General features: G+C 36.2%; 1 protein-coding gene across 2 annotated transcripts in view; it reads left to right on the forward strand.

The window, feature by feature from the left end:
- The window catches only part of LOC121873260 (nuclear pore complex protein Nup214-like), a 31,781-nt gene that overhangs the window by 712 nt on the left and 8,086 nt on the right, over window positions 1–22,983 (forward strand). For both annotated transcript variants that reach the window (XM_042376683.1, XM_042376685.1), the window contains exons 2-14: window positions 3,129–3,264; window positions 6,284–6,459; window positions 6,959–7,143; window positions 7,667–7,872; window positions 8,923–9,043; window positions 9,487–9,689; window positions 10,803–11,139; window positions 13,282–13,945; window positions 15,323–15,510; window positions 15,689–15,850; window positions 17,297–17,464; window positions 19,902–20,048; window positions 20,377–22,926. In XM_042376683.1, coding sequence (XP_042232617.1) covers window positions 3,129–3,264; window positions 6,284–6,459; window positions 6,959–7,143; window positions 7,667–7,872; window positions 8,923–9,043; window positions 9,487–9,689; window positions 10,803–11,139; window positions 13,282–13,945; window positions 15,323–15,510; window positions 15,689–15,850; window positions 17,297–17,464; window positions 19,902–20,048; window positions 20,377–22,926 — 5,243 coding nt within the window. The remainder of the gene's footprint in view (window positions 1–3,128; window positions 3,265–6,283; window positions 6,460–6,958; window positions 7,144–7,666; window positions 7,873–8,922; window positions 9,044–9,486; window positions 9,690–10,802; window positions 11,140–13,281; window positions 13,946–15,322; window positions 15,511–15,688; window positions 15,851–17,296; window positions 17,465–19,901; window positions 20,049–20,376; window positions 22,927–22,983) is intronic.

A 22,983-nucleotide genomic window follows, 5' to 3' on the forward strand; every position in this document is an offset into this window, starting at 1 on the left:
GACACACTTGACAACAAAAGGATCCTAATGTTAAGTAACCTTCTCAGCAAACTTTCCACATGAACCATTAAGAACAAAGCTAGTATTGATTAGTTGCACACCTCAACTACCTACTGTACGACATTGCACCTTAGAACATAAATGCTTTCTCACTTCATGAAATTTGTGAAAAGTGCACAGTAATAAATTTTATGTAATACAAATACAGTATTATGATATTTTTTCTCTTGAACACATTGTATGAGTGCTTCCTCCGTCCTTCGATGTAGCCATGACTCCCTCGCCAATAACCCTGTAAACTAATTTGTTCTTTTCATTGAAGCATTTTTGTATTTTTCTTGCATGTTAATACATTAATTTACAGCATGTTAGGGTAAAGATTCTGTAGATGTCAACCACGGAACCCGATACTGTATTGATTTGTTTATAGGAAGATAGAAAAAATAACCTTCACAGAACTATCATCGGAAATTTAAATTTTCTTTTTTCTTTTTGATTTTACTTTAAAAAATTCAATTTTGTTCACACAGAAAGGACACGGATGTGAAGTAGAGGGATGTTATGGAGTAAAAATATGTAAAAAAAAACTGACGAAACCAAACCTAACGATCACAGAATTTTTTAAAAAGTGTAATTCTGTACTATTTACAAAGCCCAGGTTAAGGAAACGGGTTTGAAACTTTTCAATAGAAGAAATTTTTTAGTTTATCAAGAACACTCCAAATATGGTGGAGGAAATAATTTTTTGCCAAACATAAAGAAATAAACATTTCAATACTGTATAGAGTTCTGTGGTTGACGTCTCCTAAATCTTAACCAATGTTAGGTTAGCTTTTGTAGGTTTAGTTTGGTCTTGTTGATTAGGTTGGTTTAATTTATAAATGATAAATTACCCAGTATTTATACAGTATTGTGAAAATTTCTGGTACAGTCAACCAAAGATGCACTGACTCCACCCTGTGTCTCGTATTTGCAATTTTACCTGGCAATACAGGGGGGCCCCCCCCCCCCAAATTCGCTGGAGTTAGGTTCTCAAAATGGCCACGAATCGCCAAATCCGCGAATAACATTTGCGGACTGGGGAGGGGTACATTTTTACTTGTGTAAAAAGAAATGTATATTCACTTTATGTATTTGCCCTTAGGACAATTATTTATTTTACCTGTATTGTATATATGTTGTGTGTGTAGACACACACACACACAAAACACATGCAAATAAATGATAATGGGAAAGTCCTCTCACAAATAATCAGAAAAAAAAATTATTCAGAATGTGACAGTCTACCCTCAAGTCGCTGCTTTATTACTTTATTAATAAAGCACAGACTTGAGTGTAGACTGTCACATTTAAATAAAATTATTTCAGATTATTTGTGAGAGGATTTTCCCATTATTATTTATTTGTATGTGTTTTGTGTGTGTTTACACACACACACAGATTTACAATACAGGTAAAGGAAATTACTGTCTCTCGAGTGAATGCCTCCCTGTCTCAGCCTCGAAAATGCCGGCAACTTTAAAACTACCCACTGACATTCTTGGGTACATCCAGGGTGTCATCCACGAATATTAAAGAACCACAAAATAAAAATCCGCTAACTTAGGGGGCCCCCTGTACTGGGTAAAGTAAGGCTGTATGCAAAGGTGATTGTGATTGGTGGATGTGCAGTATTTTTGGCTGTATCATTGTCAGGCTAAATATTAAACAAACCAAAGGTAGCATTTTGATAATAAACTATTCATCGTTATTTAAGGTCACGAGAAGTTCCCAAATTTTCATGTATTTGTTTAAACAATGAAGAAAATTATATTAATGAATTGGCAACTCAACAACAGCCACAGCTGCCACAAGATTCTCATATAAAATTTTTCATAAATTCTTGTTAATTTTAGTATACACTGTATTACTGGTACAGTATTGATATTTTTTTATATTATTAAATATACAAATAGTAGCTATTAGCTGTTGCCGGATTTTCATGTTTATTTAAAGAATCAGTATTATCTACGAAATATTAGTTTGTGTCATGGTGCCAGCATAAAAAAGTACATTGTAATGGCAGCTTCCCTGATAGCTCCTGGCATCATGAAGAAGTCTGTTGAGGATGAGTCCATCGTAAAACCAAATATAGGAAATTTTGCAATTCCTTCACCTATTTCTTTCCATTCATGAGGTAAGAAAAAAGTATTCATCTATAAAAAATTTCTTAGTATCCCTGTAATACAGTAGAGTCGCAACTTACACGGGGGTTACGTTCCTGGGACCCCACGTAAAGTCAGAAACACCTAAAAATCCCTTAAATCACTATACTGTATACACATTCATATACACTAGCACTCATAAATCACTACTGTAATGTAATATCAACATCTGTAGCAAGTGCATAACACCATGAATAAAACACAGACATTATGTAGACAGATATGTGTTGTTGTTTTGAGATTATTCATCCCCTTCCCACGTCACCATAGGGGGATCGTCAAGCTCAGATAACGATGCAGGGGAGGATGTGGGCAGCTCAAGGTCACTGCGAGAAGTTGAGGGCTTTGGCTGATCTGCTAACGATGTTTTCTTAAAGAGCATTGTGATGGGAAGCTGTCGTTGTTGTTTCTTAAGCTGCTGGAACATATTCTTATATTGAGCCATAAGGCTTGTAAGACCTCATGGGAAGTTGATACTGCACTCCTTTGAGGGGTCATACTCAGACACTAAGTTTCTCAAGTGCTCGACCACCTGAAACACTTCACTAAACGTGTATATATCCCAACACGCACTCAATTGACACATACGAGAGGCAGCTGTTACTCCAACGATACACGCGCGGCAACTGAGACAGACAGAGGTGGGATGGTGGGGTGGTGTGTTTGGCGGGCTTGTGACCCATTTTGAAAGTTTTGAGCTTGAAATTGGAAATTGTAACCTAACTCCCGGGGTAATCCGTGTACAGTATAGTTGAAACCGCATAAGAAAAATCCGTGTAAGTTGTGAGTCTACTGTACTTTATATGTCGAACTGATGGGAAGGAGCCACATTAGGGAAGTTTTCTATAGAAGGTTCACCAGTCTCCATTAAATATGAATTTGGTATAGTAATGGTTTTCATCGAGTAATAATTAGTTTTTTCAGAACATACGGTTCATCACACAACATCATGCAGTTTTTCCTTCTGATGAAGTGAAACTGTCGAATGACCATTGCAGTTTGGTAGCTGTTGCTGGCAAATATGGTTTGATTTTCGTTGGCTGTGGGACAATTATCAAAGGTATAGTATGTTAATGTTTTTTTTTTATATATAATTTAAGTAAAGAAATATTTACTGTATTAGCTTAGCCAGGGATTATAATGCCATTCTTGATATTAAATCTCATTTAGCAACGGTCTGTTTTACCTAAATCTATAAACCAAAGCTTTAAATGACCATGTAAGGTATACCTGTACTGTATTTTCATTCACTGAAGTCACTACTTGATGTTTTTTCCTTTAGAAAAATCCTTCATTTGTTGATTTTCCTTTAAAGTATTTTCATGAATTGTCACTTTAATTTTGTTTCCATTTCTATCCTCTTATTGCTTATCCTTGATAACCTATCATCCCATGTGAATGTGATAACTCTGAAGAAATTTAAAGATTTTCTTGCAATTTCTCGGGTATCCAGTTGCTGACTAACAGGGTTGTACATTATGTTCTTGGGGTACTGTATTTTCACATAACTTAATGTTTTCTGTTTTAGTTTCTTGGAATGTGTTTCTAATTGGAAGGTTTTACTGCTTTTAGAAATAAAGCCATGATCTATTGATGAAGTGTATCATGATAGAGAAGCTTCACAACTGGGACTCTGCCATCCTCTAAGACTAGTTATGCTACAAACAATCCAGAGCATTTACACACATAAATGACAAAATGAAGTTTGTTATAGTTTTTATATATTTATTAGGTTAAAGGACTGAGCGAGGCAGTATGCTAGGAAGGTAGAAACCATTAATTTGTTTAAGTCAGGTATCCACTTGTACAGATGAACTGCAAGACTGCAACAATACAGTAAGTATTTTCTACTTTGATAGAAACAATCATTGCTCATATAGATACTGATGATTAGCTTCCTTGTAATAACATGGCATATGTACCAGTATTTATAATAATTTGCTGATGTTCAGATTGGATTTAGGATTGAAAGGGACTATGGTGGAGTCATTTCACAAGTGTGGTTACTCACTTCTTTAGGGAGGTCCCCCTGAGGAGGTGACAATGGCAGACAAACCTTTAGGCTACCTTATCATTACATACCTCCCTACTAATTTCTTTTCTGTTTATCCCAACCCTTTTTCTCTCCTTAATGTATGCAGTATTTCCACTTTTTCCTCCTCCAGTGCATACCGTATTAGTACCTGTACTGGATTAGATTTCAGATTTCTGACAACTGCAGATGTAGATGTGACATCCATCTCTCGTATCACACATTCCTGCCTCTTTACTGTACAGTATTTTGAACTTGTATCTCTTAATTTACTCCTTCACACACTTTTACACATACTATACAGTACTACTTTTGTAGAGTGCCTTCACTTCATCAGGCAGATTTCCTCCTACTCCACAAATCCCCTCTACCTCTTACAGCACTTCTTGATTTACCCAATCATTATGCCTTTTCCAGATTCATAATTGCTACATACAGTGTCTGAATTTTTTTTCAGCACATTACAGTATATTTCTCTGTGACTGTTTTTATTGAAATTATTATGTACAGTATTTGTATAATCCCCACTCACCCTTAATCCTCCCTGCTGCTTACCTTTACTGTTATAGTTCTCAGCCTATCAGTTACAACCATGACATACACTTTCCCAGGTACTGTATACTCAGTGGATTGAGTGCTAAAAAAAAAAAAAAAAGCAGGTACAAATACAGTGTTGGATATAGATAAACCATGTATACAGGTAAATGTTGTGACTCATTTAAAGTAGATTAAACTGTTTAGTTTATAGGTCCCCCACTGATTTTCCGGCACCCTTGGTTCCAAAGCCTTGCCAGATAATCCGTTTTGTCGGACCCACTAATGATACACCTCCCATGTTCTCTAAAGCACAATGGACTGCTGGAAAATAAAATTAAACAAATATTTAATGTGAAAAAGAACATAATTTTGAGAAACATTATTGTACACACTTTGTACTCAAATGTACTACACTAGACTAAAAAAAATATCTTTTGTGCAAACTATTTGATGCTTAAACAGTGGTCTCTCGGTTAACGAGCACAATCCGTTCTAGAAGGTTGCTTGTTAACCAAAAACTCGTTAACCGAAACCATTGTTTCAATGGGTTTTGGGAAATTGGTTCCAGCTCACCGAAAATTGCCTAAATTCAACAAAAAAGGTAGAAAAGTACACTTACTTTGAGGTGTGTATGTAGGAGGCTCCTGGATGATGATGATGGGAATTAGAATGGGGGTGGAGAAGGGAGAAGAGAAGGCATTGGGGTGGAAGAGAAGTCACCCCATGGTGCCATTTCACCCATAAAATTTTAGTTCTCTTGGTGCAATTCAAGATTATTTTCTTTAAATCAACACTGCACTGCATTATATATTGTCAATATGTAAAATAAATTTCAAAATGACCAATAATTTGCTTGCAAAAACAAAAAAAGCATTTAGTTGAAGAGAGTCTCAAGCAAGATGTTACCTCCACTGAAAAGATACAAAGACTGACACCTGTATGGTGTGTTGAGAGGCTGGATGGCACGCATAAAACTAGTTTCATTACCTTCAATTATGTTCAATAATTGTTAAAATGAGTAAAAATTTTAATATTAAACTTTTAAAATTATTGAATAGTATAAACTTCTTGATATTTGCTAAAATGGTAAGGAATTTAAGCCCTAGAACCGATTGTTGTATTGGCGGACAAATACTACAGCTGGTGGACCGCCAAATGCAAGCGAAAATCATGTTAGGTTGGCTCGTAAGAAACTCGTTAATCGAGGGATTGCTCGTTAACCGAAGTTAAGAATCTTATGGAAGGTAACTCGTTAACCGAGGGACCACTGTACTCAAATTAATCACTATCTTACAATGATTCCAGCAGTGCAATTTATATTCTGCTAAGTCTAGTCAGCTACATTTTATAAGATAAAAACTTTAAGCCTAAATCTAGCTTCACCCAGGCTGGGAGGGAGGGAGGGAAGTTAAGTGCCCCTTCATAATTTTGTCCGGATTTAAGGAGGTGCCGGACCATCAGTTCCCAGATAATCGGTACTGTAGACTGAAATAATTATAAATTTTTTCAGTGTTTGAAACCAAAAGTGTGGTGGAGGCTGGAGAGAATCCTTTGGCAACTGTAAATACTGGTGCTACTATAACCCATGTTTCTATCAGTTGTGATGGCCTCACACTCATGGTCATCATCCTTCACAATAATACGTCACATGCCCTCTTCTATGAGATTCGCAACTTTGCGCCACAGGTGAGTACTGTTGCAGTAATTTACAGTAATAAGAATCATATTGTTGGCTGGGTATATGAATGGATAATTAAGTGTAGAGGGAGTACAGTACAGTAGTAGGTTCCAATCACTTAGCCTCCATCTTGCTATTTTTGGTTATATGTTTTTCATTAAGTTCAAAAATATTTCTGGAGCCCATTATGTAAGGATGAACACAGTTATAGCCCACATTCCAAAAATCTTACTTTGCCTTTTAAGTTACTGCTTTTTCACAAGTTGTCTGTGTACCATGAAATATAACATAAAAAAAAATCAACATTTAGTCTTAAGGAGGCTAAGGTAGTGTTTGTGTGGGTTTTCCATCATGATCATTGTACTGTACTGACAGTACTGTACTGTATTAATAAATAAGTCTAAGTTATGAAAATAAATTTAGTACATACTGTACGGTATTATAAAAGTTTATAAACTTAGAATTATTGTGTAGTGATTTTGTTTGTTTTCTTTAAATATTTAACAGTGTGGAGATCAAAAACCATTTGTCAGCATAGCAGTGAGCACTAGCAGTGGAGTAAGAGTAGAGGGACTCGCTTGGAACCCCCTTGATCCTAGTAGTGTTGCTTTAGCAACTTCCCCTGGCTCACTTGCAATCATCACTCTCAAAGATAATGGAGTAGATATCAGCTCAAAAGATATTAAAGCTCGGTAAGTGAATCTTCATTTATTTACCAAAGGAATAGGAACAGCCCCATGTTACACGGGTATTAAGAAGTGGAAATAGATGCTTGCTTTGAAACCCATCAAGATACTGTATTAGTATGTAGTGTATATCCTCTGATGGGGAAAGTGAGGTTTTATAATATCAAATGTAATTGATGAATGTTAGTACTGTACAGTATTTGTTTTGCCTTGCATGAATTACTGCCACTCTTAGATTTTGCAGAAAATTCATATGTTCTAGATCATTAAACCCAATTGGCCTACTTCCATTTTATACCTTCACTCTCATTTATTTTGTTCAATCCATATCACTTTTCTCAAATTTTCCACAACTTCTAGGCTTTATAAGCATATCTTGAGTGGTACTGTAAAACATTGTAAAAATTATAATTTATTACAATTCAACTGTTTATTTTCTCTTGACTCCAGACACCTTATATGATATTTGGAATAGGCTTAAAAGAGTATGAACAAGATTTGTTTGACAAATTTATTCACTAATTTTCAGAGCTGTGGGATGGTCTCCAAAGGGAAAGCAGTTAACAGTGGGCTTGGCAGATGGAACACTTGCATTGTTTAAACCAGATCTGACTCCAGTACGGGCTGTGCCTCGGCCACCCATGGATGGCATTGGCCCAGTGCTTAGTATAACTTGGTTTAGCAATACAGAATTTTTCATTAGCTACAAGGTTGAGCCCGAGGACATTGGTCATGGTATGTGTATTGATTATCTGGTAAAAGCTTTAGTGAATGCAATGCTGTAAAATATTTCAGAAATAATGATTTTGATACTAAAATAGCAATGTGTAAAATGGGCAATATGGAAATATGTTTTGTCTTTGTTGTAAGGTTCAGAATTCAGAAATGAACTGTATGGATGATTATGGAGAAGAATTTAAGCTGTGAAATGTGTCTTAAAAGAGTACTGTGCCATATAAAGAATTGGAGTGAAGGCTTTAGAAGCAGTAAGGGCTTCAAGAGAGAGAAAGAGAGAGATGGGTATTTATTATTATTTTGGAAGGACTGTTATTTCTTAGGTGGGCAGCTGAACTGTAACTTTTGATTTTCATGCCAGTCAGATCAGGTGTAAAAGTGGGTGAGTGTGTCACTAAACCAGTTATTTTGCAAGTTGATTCTGGTAACTGTTTTATTGAAACATTTTAGATTTGCATGCATTGGCAAATATAAATGTGATATTTTGCAACGTACTACATTAATTTATACAATACAGTATATTCACAATGCTAATAATAAACTTTGTAGATTTAATGTAAATGACCACTACCCTGGAACATCATCCCAAATGGAGTAAAGTGTATGGCTCTATAAAAGTTTAGTCATTATTATTATTATTTTTAGTCCAATTGAAAAAAGTTCTATATCCCTTGAGTCTAAAAAAGCACTGAACTCGATATGGCTGTGGACCACCCTGAGGCCCTCAGCAAGCCTAAAATGGCCTTGGGGCCACAGTTTCTCTTTACTCCTGGTGTTACACAGTTGTTTCAGCTTACAGGGACAGTAAAATAACAAGCATTCATTTTCTTTACATAATGATGTCTATACAGAGGACGTGTCACTGCAGTACACGTGAGGTTTTTTTTTTTTTTTATATAATTTAGACGTTTGCAGGTAAAATTAAGTATGAATGTCATTAATATAGTACTGTATTGACAAATTACTTAATTTTGTACTTTAGTTATTCTTGTTACACTTTATATCACCATTACCTTACATGTCTATAAAGATAGTGAAACTATATTTCAGTGATGATGTATGTGAATGCCCCTAAAGCCAAAGAACCAAGATTTGTTACTTATGACTTCTTGTGCAACTACAATCAAGGCCCTCGACCACCCATGTTTTATCCTGCCTTTTTTGCTGAATGGTAATTATTTTTTATATCACATTATTAGACATCAGTTGACTCAGTTTGCTATGAATAACAAGCCATATTCCTCATCTTCATAATTTTTTTTTTTGCTATAAGTGTTCACAGTTGTCAATATTGTATTGAGACGTCCATTACAATTGTCCAATAACATTATTTTTCTGATGTTTTTTTAAGTTTATTCTCTACAGTATCTTGGTTTTTCAGTTTGTTGATTTAAGTAAATACTAGTTTTCAGTTTAATTGTTTCATTGTGTCTGATTTTTAAAACTACAGAACAGTGTGCATTTTACATTAGCAGATTTATAACTCAGTCTTATGATATTTTGTGACACTTATATGGTTTAATCTGTTTGCAATATTGACTTTTAATTTATACACTTTTTAATATATTTACTTACAATGAATGCAAGAGAATTTTAATACTGTTGATTTTACAGGAGCCTCTTGTGTGTATTATCATCACGAGCCATTCAGCTAGGAGTCTTGGGGCACTCTGGAAAAGAAAGTAATGTCACTTGGTGTGAATATGAAATAGAAGAAGGTGCTGTAGCAGAGGTGCATAATGTCTCTGTAACTGAGGAAACATTTCCTTTGGGGATAGCTGTGGATTTTACATCACAAAAGGTTTTTATGAGTAAAGGTAAGCCTGTTGAGTGTAAGAGGAGATCTGAAGTATAATTAAATGTTAGTAATGACGTGTGAAATTTAGGTTTGATAATGATTAGTAAGATTTAATAAGTTCATTAGAATCTAGAGTATCATCAGGTAAGAAGAGGTAGGGCTATTCACATAGTATTTTATGTATAACTGCAGACAAAGCAACATGAGAATACTCCCATTTCTGGTGGCCTACCTAAGTAACAGCTATAGGCTCACTCAGCTATACAGTTGTATAAATTTATATGTGTGTGTGTGGGTGCCAGTCGAGACCAACCCCAGGACCACAAATGAGACTTTTTCACAATTCAGCCTCTATGGATCACCTGAAGACTAGCCCCCACCCACCCACCCACCCCCTCCCTGGATTATTTGGTGTGGTAAAAGTTCAGGCTGGGCAAGCTGAAGGGCAGAACTTCAGGTGAGCACTTGGGGGGCTAATCTTCATGTGATCCATAAAAGTTAAAATTGCAGATACAGTATTGTACAGTAGTCTTGTTCGTGGTCTCGGTGCCAGCCATGACTACACATGGTCATGCTTGATTGTTATAAAACCTTATTATAGAATAATTCTATCTGTTCTTGTTCTTTAACCCACATTATTTTTGTCATTCAAACTTGTTTCACACTTCTGCAAAAATGACAGCTCAGGTATGCCTCTGGACATTCCTGTCTTTGCTTAGTTTGATGGTTCTCTCTTTACATACATTTATCAATGCTTTTATTAATTTCTTACTGTCACCTACTGTAGACTTTTTTTAATGATATGTTATTCCTAAGGATTCATGGAAATGTGAAATTGTGAAACATCTGTATAAAAGTAATATCGGTATAACTTAGTTCAAAGAATCATGTTAAAGTCATCGAGTAAACACTTCCTATCATGGTCAGTGACACTATAATATGGTTTGGTTGTGAGGCATCTAAATCTAAACTAGATGTATTGATGAGTGTTAAGTTTTCTAGATGATATTTGGAAGTAATGTTTCACACTGAACATATTTATGTAAGCCTCTTTCCAATTGATCTACCTTATGTAAATGAGAATTTAATTCAGGATAAAGGTTTAATAAAATGCCATTATTTCAAATTCCAGATCAGATCTGCTCTGGCCCTTGCCCAGTAATTTACACTTTATCAACTGGGGGAGAACTCAATATGTTCCACGTAGTTAATTGTAAACCTGGTATTGATCCTCTGGTCTGCCAACTGGAGGACTTACCCAAAAGTGGACACCGCAGTCCACAACAGTATGGAGCTGCTAGTTATATTGTTCCAGCATTGGGAGTTCCTGCTGCCATCCCCACATTTTCTGCCAGTGTACCCGCTGATGCCACACCTTTAACCTTAAATGTACCAGTACCTGTAGCAGCAGCAACATCTTCTGCATTTGCTGGGAAAGCCTTTCCTGTTATGCCATCTTTATTTAACAGGTTGGTAAATTGCCAGTGTGAATAAGAAATGTGTCTGGTTGTTCAGTTATAAATGTGTATTGCAAGAATTATTTTTGTTCTACAAAAAGCATGTGGCAGTTTATGATTCCTTTCTTTTTCATCATCATGTCATCATTTCTTATTTTTGCACTTAAAATCAAATTTCCTAACATGCCTTAGGAAAAGAATTGCTGTTTATTAATTTGAGGATCAAAGGCTCAAAGTTCTGGATCACTAAAGCTACAAATAGAAATCTTCTGTATATGATAACTTTCCTTATCTTGGGCCTGACATTATGAAACTTAAGATATGTATTTTCTCAGTAAATGGGAAGGCCTCCCGTGGTTTTGGGTAAAAGGTCTGCAGTTATCTTGTTTATAAATAGAATTACAATAATTACACAATTCTCAAATTTAACAGTTATAATACTATAAAAAAGGGAAAGCACTTTATTGATTTAGGGAGAAAAAGTCTGATGTCAAGGTTATTCCAACTATGAATAGCATGGTTTTCACACACCATACTGTAGTACTAGTGCTCAGGGGGTCAGTTTCTGGAGAAGTTGGTGCTCATCCTTTAAAAAGTAAGCGGTTGTATCTGATACCAGAAGCTCTACAGACATAGGTATACTTTAATTACCTCAGGGAGAAATGACCCTGCCTTGCCAGTTAAGAGGACCTTTGAAGTCCTAAATATAATGACCAATTCCAACTCTGTGTTGGTTCAACAAGTCAATCCATGAATTAATGGGTAATTAGAGCCTTTAAAGCTCATTAATTTAAATGGATGCTCTTGCAATTGGGTATGGATAAGATGTGCCATCCATCCAAAATTTGTTGGCATTCTTTTAACATCAAGCATGCCATTGATTACATCGCAGTGGTCAGGAGTGAAATTGCACAGTCTTCAGTGAATAGATAACATATTGTTTCAATACAATGCAAACAGTAAAACCGCGGATTCAAAATGATGACCACTTACACCGGAGATGGTTCATCTTCTTCAACTTTGATGTCTTTCACCTCAAAATTTTATTAGACTTTTAAGGTTTGCATTTTATACTCGGCAGACAAGTCAAGTCAAGTCCTAGTTTATGAGTGTGTGTGTATTTATAGCTTCAAATATCTATTTATACACCAGTAAATATGGTAACTTTGGAGAAAAGACTTTTCTCGTTGAAAAGTTGATATTTACTAAAATTTCTTTCATTTGAAAATCTCATTAATTTACCGAACAGTCTTCATTAGTTTTCTTGTGTCCAGCACCCTTAGGGCCTAGCTTTTGCCAGTTTTTGGAAATTTTGGGTGTTCAGAAGCCTAAGCTACCATTACCACTTAATTACAGTAATAATTCCACATTTCTGTGCAATTAAAAGTGAAATATGGTTACATTTTAATGCACCACTGTAATGGGGGCTGGTCGCTGGTCTTTTGGAAAATATTGAGGGTGTATAAATGCAAAATGGAAACAGTCACACACACAAAACCAAGACTGCCCAAAAGTAAGTTGGTGTAAACAAAGAGTGATATTGTTGGGGAGCAGAAGGCCAGGTTTTTGGGTAGAATGCCTGGATTTTACGAAATTTTACAAGATATATTGTCTTTAACTATATTTAGTCTTCAGGTAGAACTTGTTCTTGGAAGGGTGGATTTAGGAGGTTTAAATTTACAGTAATTTTTTTATTGTGTTTATTTGCAATTAACTTTTCAAATGCACACTTTCATTTACCTCTCTATTTTTATCTGCATTCTTCTTCCATTTCTATCTGCAGTTTGACTTTTTTCTTTCACTTCCTACACTTAAAGATATCCTCATACCGTACATTAGTTGCTTTTAGCATTATATTCTTAAGATAGCTCCATAGTACTTCACAACACTCAATTGCCTTACAGATGCTTTTGAAATTCCCATCTTAAAACTTTGGTTCCTTGACTTCTTAGATTTCTTGTTAAGATTCTGAAAGTTTTTAATTCCTTCAAGCCTTTTCTTGCTCGAGTGTAGGGTAGGTGGAATTACAGGCAAATACAAACTTTCCCTTCACTCATTGTCATTCTTCCATTTCTACTACTTTTAACATATGTGTTATCCTAGTATTTTTAATATGTGAAAAATATTAATCTAAATATTATATATATTTTGCAGCTCCACATCAGGACAGCAAGTTGGATCACTGTTGGGACCAAAAATAGCCCCCTTTTCTCAGTCAACAGCTAATACTGCAAAGTCAAGCTTTTCATTTACAAAGCCCACTTCCAGTCCTTTTGCTCCTAGTATTCCTGTCACAGGCAGTTCAGTGTTTGGAACAGCAAAAGAATTACCTGCATCACTTTTCAAGATAGCCCTTGTTTCCCAGCCATCCATTTCATCATCATCTGTCTTGACACCCAGCACTGTAGTGCCATCTGCAACACCATATAGTCTTGAAGTAAAGAGTGAAGCTAGTAAAGCATCCTCTGGTGGAAACAGCACTCCACAAATACCAGCAAACACTTTAGGGCAGGGATTAAAGTTTACCTCTGTTCAGTTGCCACAAGCCAATATTGCTACTGGGAGTATTAGTCGGGGAAAACCAGCCCTCAACCCAGTGAGCTCAACTCCTGTAAAACTTAATTCACCTACTCCTGACACAACAAAGCAAGTCGATAGCCAGCCTAGCAGCAAATCTCAAAGTCCAGCACCTGCCACTCAATCAACACCACTAGGAAGAGATATAGATGAAGGTCTTACATCAACTATTGAAATCGCACAATCCCAGTTTGATGAGGAACTACAGAGTCATGTAAACATCAATCAATCTAACAAGGAGGTAGGTGTTTAATTATGGATAGTAGGTATACATTATTATAGTATACTATATTTGTGTCATAATTGATATTTTGTGACACATTGCTTGATGAAGACAAAATGTGAAATTGAAAGAAGTGTCACACATGGAGCTGACCAGGGGTTACTCAGATGGCATCATTACATTGAAGGGAATGGGCATTTGAAGATTGGTAAAAAAAAAAGTGAACACTTCAGAAGTATATGGGAGGAGGAGGAGTTGGAGGGTGGAAAGATAGATGTAGATGGATTAGGAGAAAGAAGGCCTTGATATGAGGGAAATGGACATTCAGGAAGCGGCAGTGTAAGTAAATGAAAGGAGAGCATGGTGTTTAGTTGTTTATGGGGATGTTACCACAGTTGGAGTGAACTGATACAAATTGAGTGAAAGGAGAGTCTTTGTATGCTCTTGACTTTGGCCACCCTTTAACTAAACTGGAAGAGTTTAGATGAAAAAGTATTGATGACTCATATGTGATCTTTCCACGCCAGTGTTAGAATAAATATTTGCTTAAATATTTTCATTTTTCAGCCAATTTTGTTGAGAAATTATGTCACTTCATCCTTAAACATTTCTCTTTTATTCCTATACCTGTTGTTCTTATATATTTTTTAAAGTCTTATACTTAAGATATTGCCTATTGTGTTTTCCCCATAGATTCAGTGATTTCCATGATATTTGGTTGTTCAGTATCCTTTTTTTCTGCTGTACTATACCACTATCTGTAATACAAGCACAGTATGTGTGATATTATTGTTAGTAATAGGATAAAGGGTACCAGTCATACTATTACTTGTACAGTACTGTAGTTCATTGTTTGCTTATACAGTACATAAGTTAGCTGATCTAATGCATCATTTCTAAATGATGGATTGATCCGAGAAAACCCATTTTATGATGTGCTTGGTTTGGAGGACTCAGACCCCTTCCTTCTCCCTTGGAATATTTATGAGATGTCCAAGTGAAGGGTTCCTACCTCGTTTTGCCAGACTTTTATCACTTTCCTAAGGTGGTAGTTGCATAAGGTGAGTTAACTTGAATGATAGTATAAAACTTGTATCTGCTTTTATACAATACTTGTGAAAGGTATGGGAGATATTCTGCTGCCTTTGCCTCCATCCATGCATCTCCTACCATCCGCCTCTAAATTATATTAACTATTTTTATTGGTCTTTCACAGCTTATTCTTTCAAGATGTCTTCACTACCTAAGTAGCTTGTATTATTTGTTTTTAGTGTATGAGGTGCCATACTTGTTTTGGAGGTTAAAGCATCAATCAGCAATCGCCAAAAGTAGTACTTTACCTAACAAAGAAAATAATGAAAACTCGGGTTTTATTGTAAAAAAATGTCCAAACAGGTTGGCAAACACCATGAAATGGGAAGTATTCGACAGTCTCTAGCTCAAGAGGCAGAATGGATCGCCCAGATGTCCACTACTACATCGGAGTTGACAAGAGAGGTGACAGATTTGCATTCTGAGATTGTGGATGCCTATACATTGTTAGAGGAAGCTGAAGCACAACTCAACAAAAGCAAAAATCCTCGGTAGGTGAAAGAGTAATTTACTTTGTTTCTTCTGTTTGCGTGCAAAGTTGTCATCATAGATATGAATGAAGGTCAGGGTATTGAAGGAAAAATAAATTTGTGACTTCTTCAATAGTGGTTTATCTTTTATAGTCAAGCTCTGTATTTATGACTTACCTTCAAAGACATGTCTTTCCAGGCACAACTTGTCTCTTCAGTGTCGGCCACTGGACCCTCATAGTCGCAAGAAACTTGAAGAAATTCGCTCTTTATATCAGTATCTTCAAAGTCAGCTGGTGGAGGTGAACACTAGGCTTCACCTAGATTGGGTAGCCTTTACAAATAACATGAAAAACAAGAAGTAAGTAGAAGAAACTCCATATCTAGCCAAATATATGAATAATGTTACAGTTGATATATTTTTCTTTATGTAGATTTGAGCATGTGGGAATAATAATATATCCATTGTGAATCATATATGTGGTCCCTGTAAGCTGACTATGTTCTTAGGGCACATAATCTCAAAGTTTCTCAGAAATCCACAAGTTCTTTCTGTTTTGCTAAGTTAAACAAATTTTCAGTTCACTGAAACCTGTCAATTATAATTATCTTTGAGTTTGAAATAAAAAGAATAATGTGTGAATAACCAAGTTTTGCTGTATTCTGCCATGACATATTATACACTGTAAACACCCTTGTAATGCACAAAGACAGAATGGAGCCGTAAAAGCAACTTGTGGTTTCTGAGCATGCCACAACAGTAAGAGTGAAGGGAGAACTTGCATTTGATTTTGATTCAGGCCACTGTGTAGGATAGTAGGCTTGCAAAATTGTGTGCTTCATAACCAAAAAAAATCTCAGTAATAAGCTGGTTGGTTTGGTCATCCACGGAAACTGTATCACCTGAGATGTAAAAGCAATCACCTTTCTCTAACACATTTACTTAGGAACACTTGTGTACGGTGTACAATCTGCATTTTTCTTTTAATGGCATTTTACTTTCTCAATTTTATCTCTCCTTTTACAATTCTAGTCATTATATGAATACTGAGACATCCATGAACCCTTTTCACTCATTTTAGTTCCTTAGTAGATGCAGATGGTGACCTTCTCAGTTTCAGACTTTCCAGCTACACCATAAGATGGTTGAATTAAAAAACAACTTAGATTCCTGGATTTTCTGTCCTTCATTTACCTATAAAAATCTTGAGTAAAAGTTGCTCAAGTTACTACAGTCTAGGTTTTGACATCAGATGATTAATAGTTAAAATTATTGTGAAGACTGCCTGCGGTCATCTACTCCAGAGACTTCCTTGCGGGAACAGTGTGTCCCCAAAAAATATATCGATTAGTGCAAGCTGATGATTGTATCAATATAATTATATCATTGTTAAAGAAACAATAGATTACATTGGAGATTTTTGTCTGGGTTATTACAAGTACAAAACCTCTTAGTGAGCCAGATATTTAATTTAATATTATTATGGTAGCCCTTATCATACCCCAAAACCACCTTAAGGTAGTACAGAACCCTATATTCATTCACTCTCAAATGTAAGTATAAAACCTCTAATCCAACCTTAAAAATCCCTTTAACCAGTGTAAATAAGTCTCACTTTGTTTAGATCATTTTTGAGTTCCTTCAAAATTAGTGATGTTTTGTGTTGTAGATAGTTAGATAAGTGACACTTTGATTCACTGAAATTTTAATGGTGGAAATATTTTATAGCATGAGATAAATATTCATTGATCTTGCAATTTTTGTGAAGCCTTTATCTCACCAGCACTTACCACATTTCTCAAACAGAAAACAAGGGTTACCTGAAACAGAAACTCTCTACCAAGCTCTGAGTAAGTACCACAGCCTTCGAAGGATGCGTGAGAGAGAAATAAATACAATGTGTGACCGATTCAAAGCTCTTCAACTCAATTATCTGGCCTTTGAACTTTCATCATCCCATTCTCAATATGATGAGTGAGTATCCTTCCTACATACTGTACTATTGTACAGTACATTATGAAATTTAAGCTTTTACATGAGTGAGACCTTGAAATCCTCTGTGCATTTTCTTCAAATACCATGGTTTGTTTTTTATAATGACATCTTGATTTTATTTTTTTTTTATTTATTTATTTATTTATACAGGTATCTCGTAAAACTCAGGATCTTTTTATAGCAAAAGTTGGCAAATATAGGCCATTAAGGAAAGTTCGTATATGTAGATGTCAGAGATGTTTCTGCACCATGAATTCTTGCTTTTAATATAGTCTACAGTGAAACCTCCATATAACAGACTTCTCTCTCCATATAATCTTTTATCTGGTGGTTTCACATCTAATGTACCCTCGATATAACGGACTTTCATTTCTAAATTGTTTGTAAGATGGAGGTTTCATATTTAAAGGACTCGATATAACATACTTTCTTCTCCATTAAACTCATTAAATAGAGGTTTCACTGTAGTTATTTACAGGTACAGTAATCATCCGAGTTATGGAAGGGATGCGTCATTGAAAGGTTGACCGTAACATGAACCCTATTTTCCCACTGACTATCAGTATATATCTGGAGATGCTTTCCCAAAGAAAAAAAATACACATTTGTGAATGAAAATAAACAGTTTTGAACACCTACATTGATTATTTTATGATATAATGTGATAATAAATACACACAACACTTGAATTTAACTCGCCACAAACAATGTTGAGTGCTGCATTAGGTGAGGCGGTGTAATGGGAATTATTGGGAGACGTAGCAAACCCTAATGTTTTTGTAATCTGGCTAAGTTTTTCTCCTGCAGCAAACTCCATAAAATCTCTAGTTCTATATCTAACATACTAATTACTTTACGGGCACTTTTAGTACCACTGCTTTCACTTGCACTTGATGACCTCTTTCCAGTTGATCTTGAATAAGGGTAATACACTGGACAGTCTTGAATAAGATACGTACGTAAATGTTAAATTCAAGAGCTGGGGTTGAGAGATAAAGTGTACACACTGGGAAATATAAACAAACAGAGTCCAGCGGCATGGGTACACTGTGTACTCATGCTTGATGGTAGCAAACAACAAGAAATCTACATCAAATAAATTATGTCTGTGAAAATTTTATTGCTATATGCATGGTATGTAGTGGTAGATGATTTTATGATAAGTGTTCAATACAGTATATCAAACCTGTCCTATGTAGGTACATTGTACAGTATTAATACTTTCTAGTACTGTAATTATAATAGAAACACATATCATTAATTATTATACTAAACCTACTCTACAATTCTAACTTCTAGATAGGCTGCAAGCAGGCAGCGTTGCTGCCATTTAACGATTAAAAAAAATCATTAAGTGTACATACAGTATAGTACATGTTTGGCACACAAAATATAGTACATAATTGTTTTCTTTCTTATTGCCTTTAATAATTACTTTGATATACTGTATATAGATTTTAATTCCATTTTCAAATGGGGTCAGAAATTGCTGTTCACCCAATATCTTTAAGATACAGTTTAACATCGTACGGGCATACTGTACGTCTCACTTGATATGAATGCGTCACAACATCCGTAATGACCCAGGTTTTGACAGCCAGTAAAGCAATCAAACAACAACAATGCATTATCAGTAGAGTACTCACCACAGCGATGACCGTTGATAGTTGCAAGTTATTTACGAACAGTGTCTCTGATTAATAAGCTGATTGTACATCCAAAAAACTCTCTCTCTTTCTCCATTTGTCCCAAATAAATTTTTGGGAAGGACTTGCTGCTGGTGGGTGATGTGAGGTGGATATCTTGCGTCTTATTAAGGAAAGCGAGTACAGTATCTTAGCAGAACACATCTATTACTTAATTAAGAATGATTGAATGGCATTGAATAAAGGAAGATTGTACAGTATGTGTTTGTTTATTTGCTCATAATTTTGGTCAATCTAGTGTTGAGTAAGGAAAGGTTTGAAAGAGGACAAATATTGTCATAATTATTGCTATTAACATCATTATAATTATGGTACAGGTGCTCCTCTACTTACGAACGAGTTAATTTCCTGAGGCTTGTTTGTAAGTCCAACTTTACTCATGTAGATACCAAACATATTGTAAAAAATTAAAAGATTATGGATATTTAGTACAGCTATACCCTTTAACACAGCCTTTAAACCTAACTCACTCTTCTCCTCTTAGGTAATGTTTGTTCTATCTAAAATTTTCTTCCAAATATCCAGTCTTATCCACATTAAACGCCTTTTCTGGCAGGTAACCCTCCTCAGTGATGATGATTGTATCTCTGAAAGTTTGTACGTTGAACGTTCTTAAGTAGTGGAGCACTGTATACTGTACTGTAATTTTACTTTATTATTGTAAGCATTACTGTTATTGATTTTTTTTTTCTTTTTCTTCTTCCTGCCAGTGATGAAACTTTAGCTAACCTTGAGCGAACCCTGAGAGAGACGACACTTTCCCCAAACACAAACGTTTCACCATTCAAAATGCTTCCTCCCAAGGAGCAGAACAAATTACAGATGGCACTGTCACAGAGACGCACAATTCCTTTAAGGTAAGTAATATAGTATGATTAATTATGTACGGTATTGTACCAGTATTTATTAGGCAAACTTTATTACTCCATTATATGGTTTAAGATATAGGTACAGTAATACAGCACACTCCTTAGTGTGGAGATATGCTCATATTTTCTAAATAATAAGAGGAGATAGGTCTTTGTATTTGTTGTAATACAATACAGTATACAGATAGTAGTTCAACAGAATACCAGCTAAAGTAGTACATGTAGCAGGGAGTTTTAGTTGGTAATTTCTCATACATTTTAATCGCCATTTGACATGTATGACCCCAGTATATTTAAAGTTTGTTTATTTTTACAGGAAATGTACAAACTTCCCCAAGATGGATCTCAACTCTCTTGAAAGCCTTTCCTCATCTTGTAGTCATGAAGGATCTCCAGATATATCATCTGTGTTACACAATACGCAACCTTCTTTTTCAAGCAATCTAGAGTCTTCCATGTCGGCATCCTTTGGACCCCAGACATTTTCTACTCCAAATCGAGTTATTAAAATGTCTCCAGTGAAAACTGTGGTTGCCAGAGCTAAACAGAAAAATCAGGAGTGTACTGCTGATACATCAAGTCAGTTTGTACCTGTAGCACAACTGAGTGATAGTGTACCCTCCACCTCCATTGCAGCACCAAAAGTTGCTTCATTCTCTGCAATACCTGGAAATGGAACACCTGGTTTTTCCTTTACCGGTGTAAGTGCTGGTTCAAAAACAAATGGAACCGAATCTATTGGTGTCACCGGTATAAATAAGCCTCAGTATGAAGATATAACTCCACCTCAGACCCCAGACAATAAAGTGGAAGTTGGAATGAAAACTGCAAGCCCATTACTAGCATTGTCTTCATTGGTGTCAAAGGTACCCACCACTACAGTTGGAGACACAAATCCTCCAAGTGTATCTCTTTCTGATAGCAAGCCCATTTTTAAGAATACATTTGGTGCAAATTCTACATCAGATTTTACAAAAGTTCAGACAGCAGATGCAGTGGTCCCTTCTTTGCCAGCGTTCTCTCATAAACCTCTGTCATCAGCTTCACTGAAAACATCTTTACCATCTTCTATCTCAATTTCTTTCACACCTTTTTCCCCACCAACCACTAACTTTTCTTCTACTCCAGTGGGAAGCTCTTCTGATAAGACACCAAGTGTGTGTACATCCACCAGTTCACTATTTAAACTACCTTCTACTGTAATTGAATCTACTAGTGCAACTGAGGCTTCACAGACATTTGTAACGCCAAGCAGCACGTTTTCCTTCAAACCTTCATCCTCAGTCACTCCAACTGGTAATATGTCATTTTCTTTTAAGTCACCCACACCTCCCAGCAGTCAGCTTACCTCAGCAACAACTACAAGCTCTGAAGGATCGCTAACTGGAACTTCATCATTTTCAGCAATGCTGTCTAAGCCTGGTAATATCTTTGGTGGTGTGATTGCTGGAACAGCTGAGGTTGGTTCTGTTTCTTCCCCAGTTGTCACAACTATATCGTTTACAAGTCCAGGCTTACAAACTACAACCACCTCAACTAGTTTGTTTTCTACAAATATTGAAACGGCACCAATTGTTGAATCTGACACGGCTTCTTCAACATCAGTTGACTCAGATACAGCCTCAAATGCAACAATTGTAGCTGATAATGCTGGCTCTTCAGGTGGATGTGATGCTGTTGGACAGGAAGAATCAGCTGCAAATATACTTGAAGGACAAACATCACCTGCTACTGCAGCATTACCAGTTCCTTCGATATCGGGAACAATTACATCCACCCCTAGCATTTTGTACTCCAAAGAACAAGTTGTTAATGTAACCAGTAATGATCCAGTTGAGTTACCATCATCTAGTGATGTAAGTGGAAAGACTCAGGAGACAGAATCCTCTAGTTTGTTTGCTAGCAGCACATCCACAGCACCTCCAAAGCTTTTTTCAAACCCTGCATCTGTTAATAGTTTGTTTGGAAGTTCAACAGCTGTCTCAGCGAGTTTGTTTGGAGGTACTCCTAGTTTATTTGGAGTTACATCTACAGGATCTGGGGGTATCTTTGGAACAACAACAACTTCTGCATCTGGTAGTATTTTGGGAGGTGTAACTACATCTTCAAAAAGTATCTTTGGAGGTACAACTGCATCCTCAACTGAAAGCATTTTAGGAGGCACACCTTCAACTTCTACAATTAGTATAGGAACTCCCAGTAGTAGTACAACAACAACAGCTACATCAGATAGTGGCATATTTTCAAGTTCAACCACACCTGCAAGTGGAAGCATGTTTGGTATGTCATCAGTGTTGTTAGGGGGTAGTTCAGGCACCAGTTCCATTCCATCTTCTGGTACTATGTTTGCCAGTGCAGCATCAGTACCATCATCCACAGGCAGCCTCTTTGGTACAGCTGCTGCTGCTGCCTCTGGCACCAGTACTACTACTTTTGGACAAACTTCAGCTTTTGGAGCCCCAACAACATCGAATTCAGGGTCAGCCTTTAGTTCTCTGAGTTCTGCTGGCAGTGGTTTTAGCTTGAACACAACTACTACAACACCAGCTGTTGGTTCTGCTTTTGGACAGACATCTACTCAGGGTTCTACCTCTGTATTTGGTCAGACCTCTCCAAGCTCGACTGGATCAATATTTGGGGCCCCATCCACAACAGGATCAGTATTTGGTGGTACAGATCAAAGTGGTGCTCTATTTGGTAGTCCTCCACCAAAAAGCACAGGAATATTTACTGGAACTTCTGCTCAGTCATCAGGATCAACTTTATTTGCGCAGCCCATCACAAGTTCAGGATTCGGCAGTAAAAGTGAAGGATCGGTATTTGGCCAGAACTCGGCAGCAGCTGCTTCACCATTTTCCACAGCCAGGTAATATAGCCTTAAGAGAGTGTATATTAGTGTTATTAAAAGAATAAGATTAAAGAC

Source organism: Homarus americanus, unplaced genomic scaffold, assembly GCF_018991925.1.
Source record: "Homarus americanus isolate GMGI-L3 unplaced genomic scaffold, GMGI_Hamer_2.0 scaffold32929, whole genome shotgun sequence".
NCBI lineage: Eukaryota > Metazoa > Arthropoda > Malacostraca > Decapoda > Nephropidae > Homarus > Homarus americanus.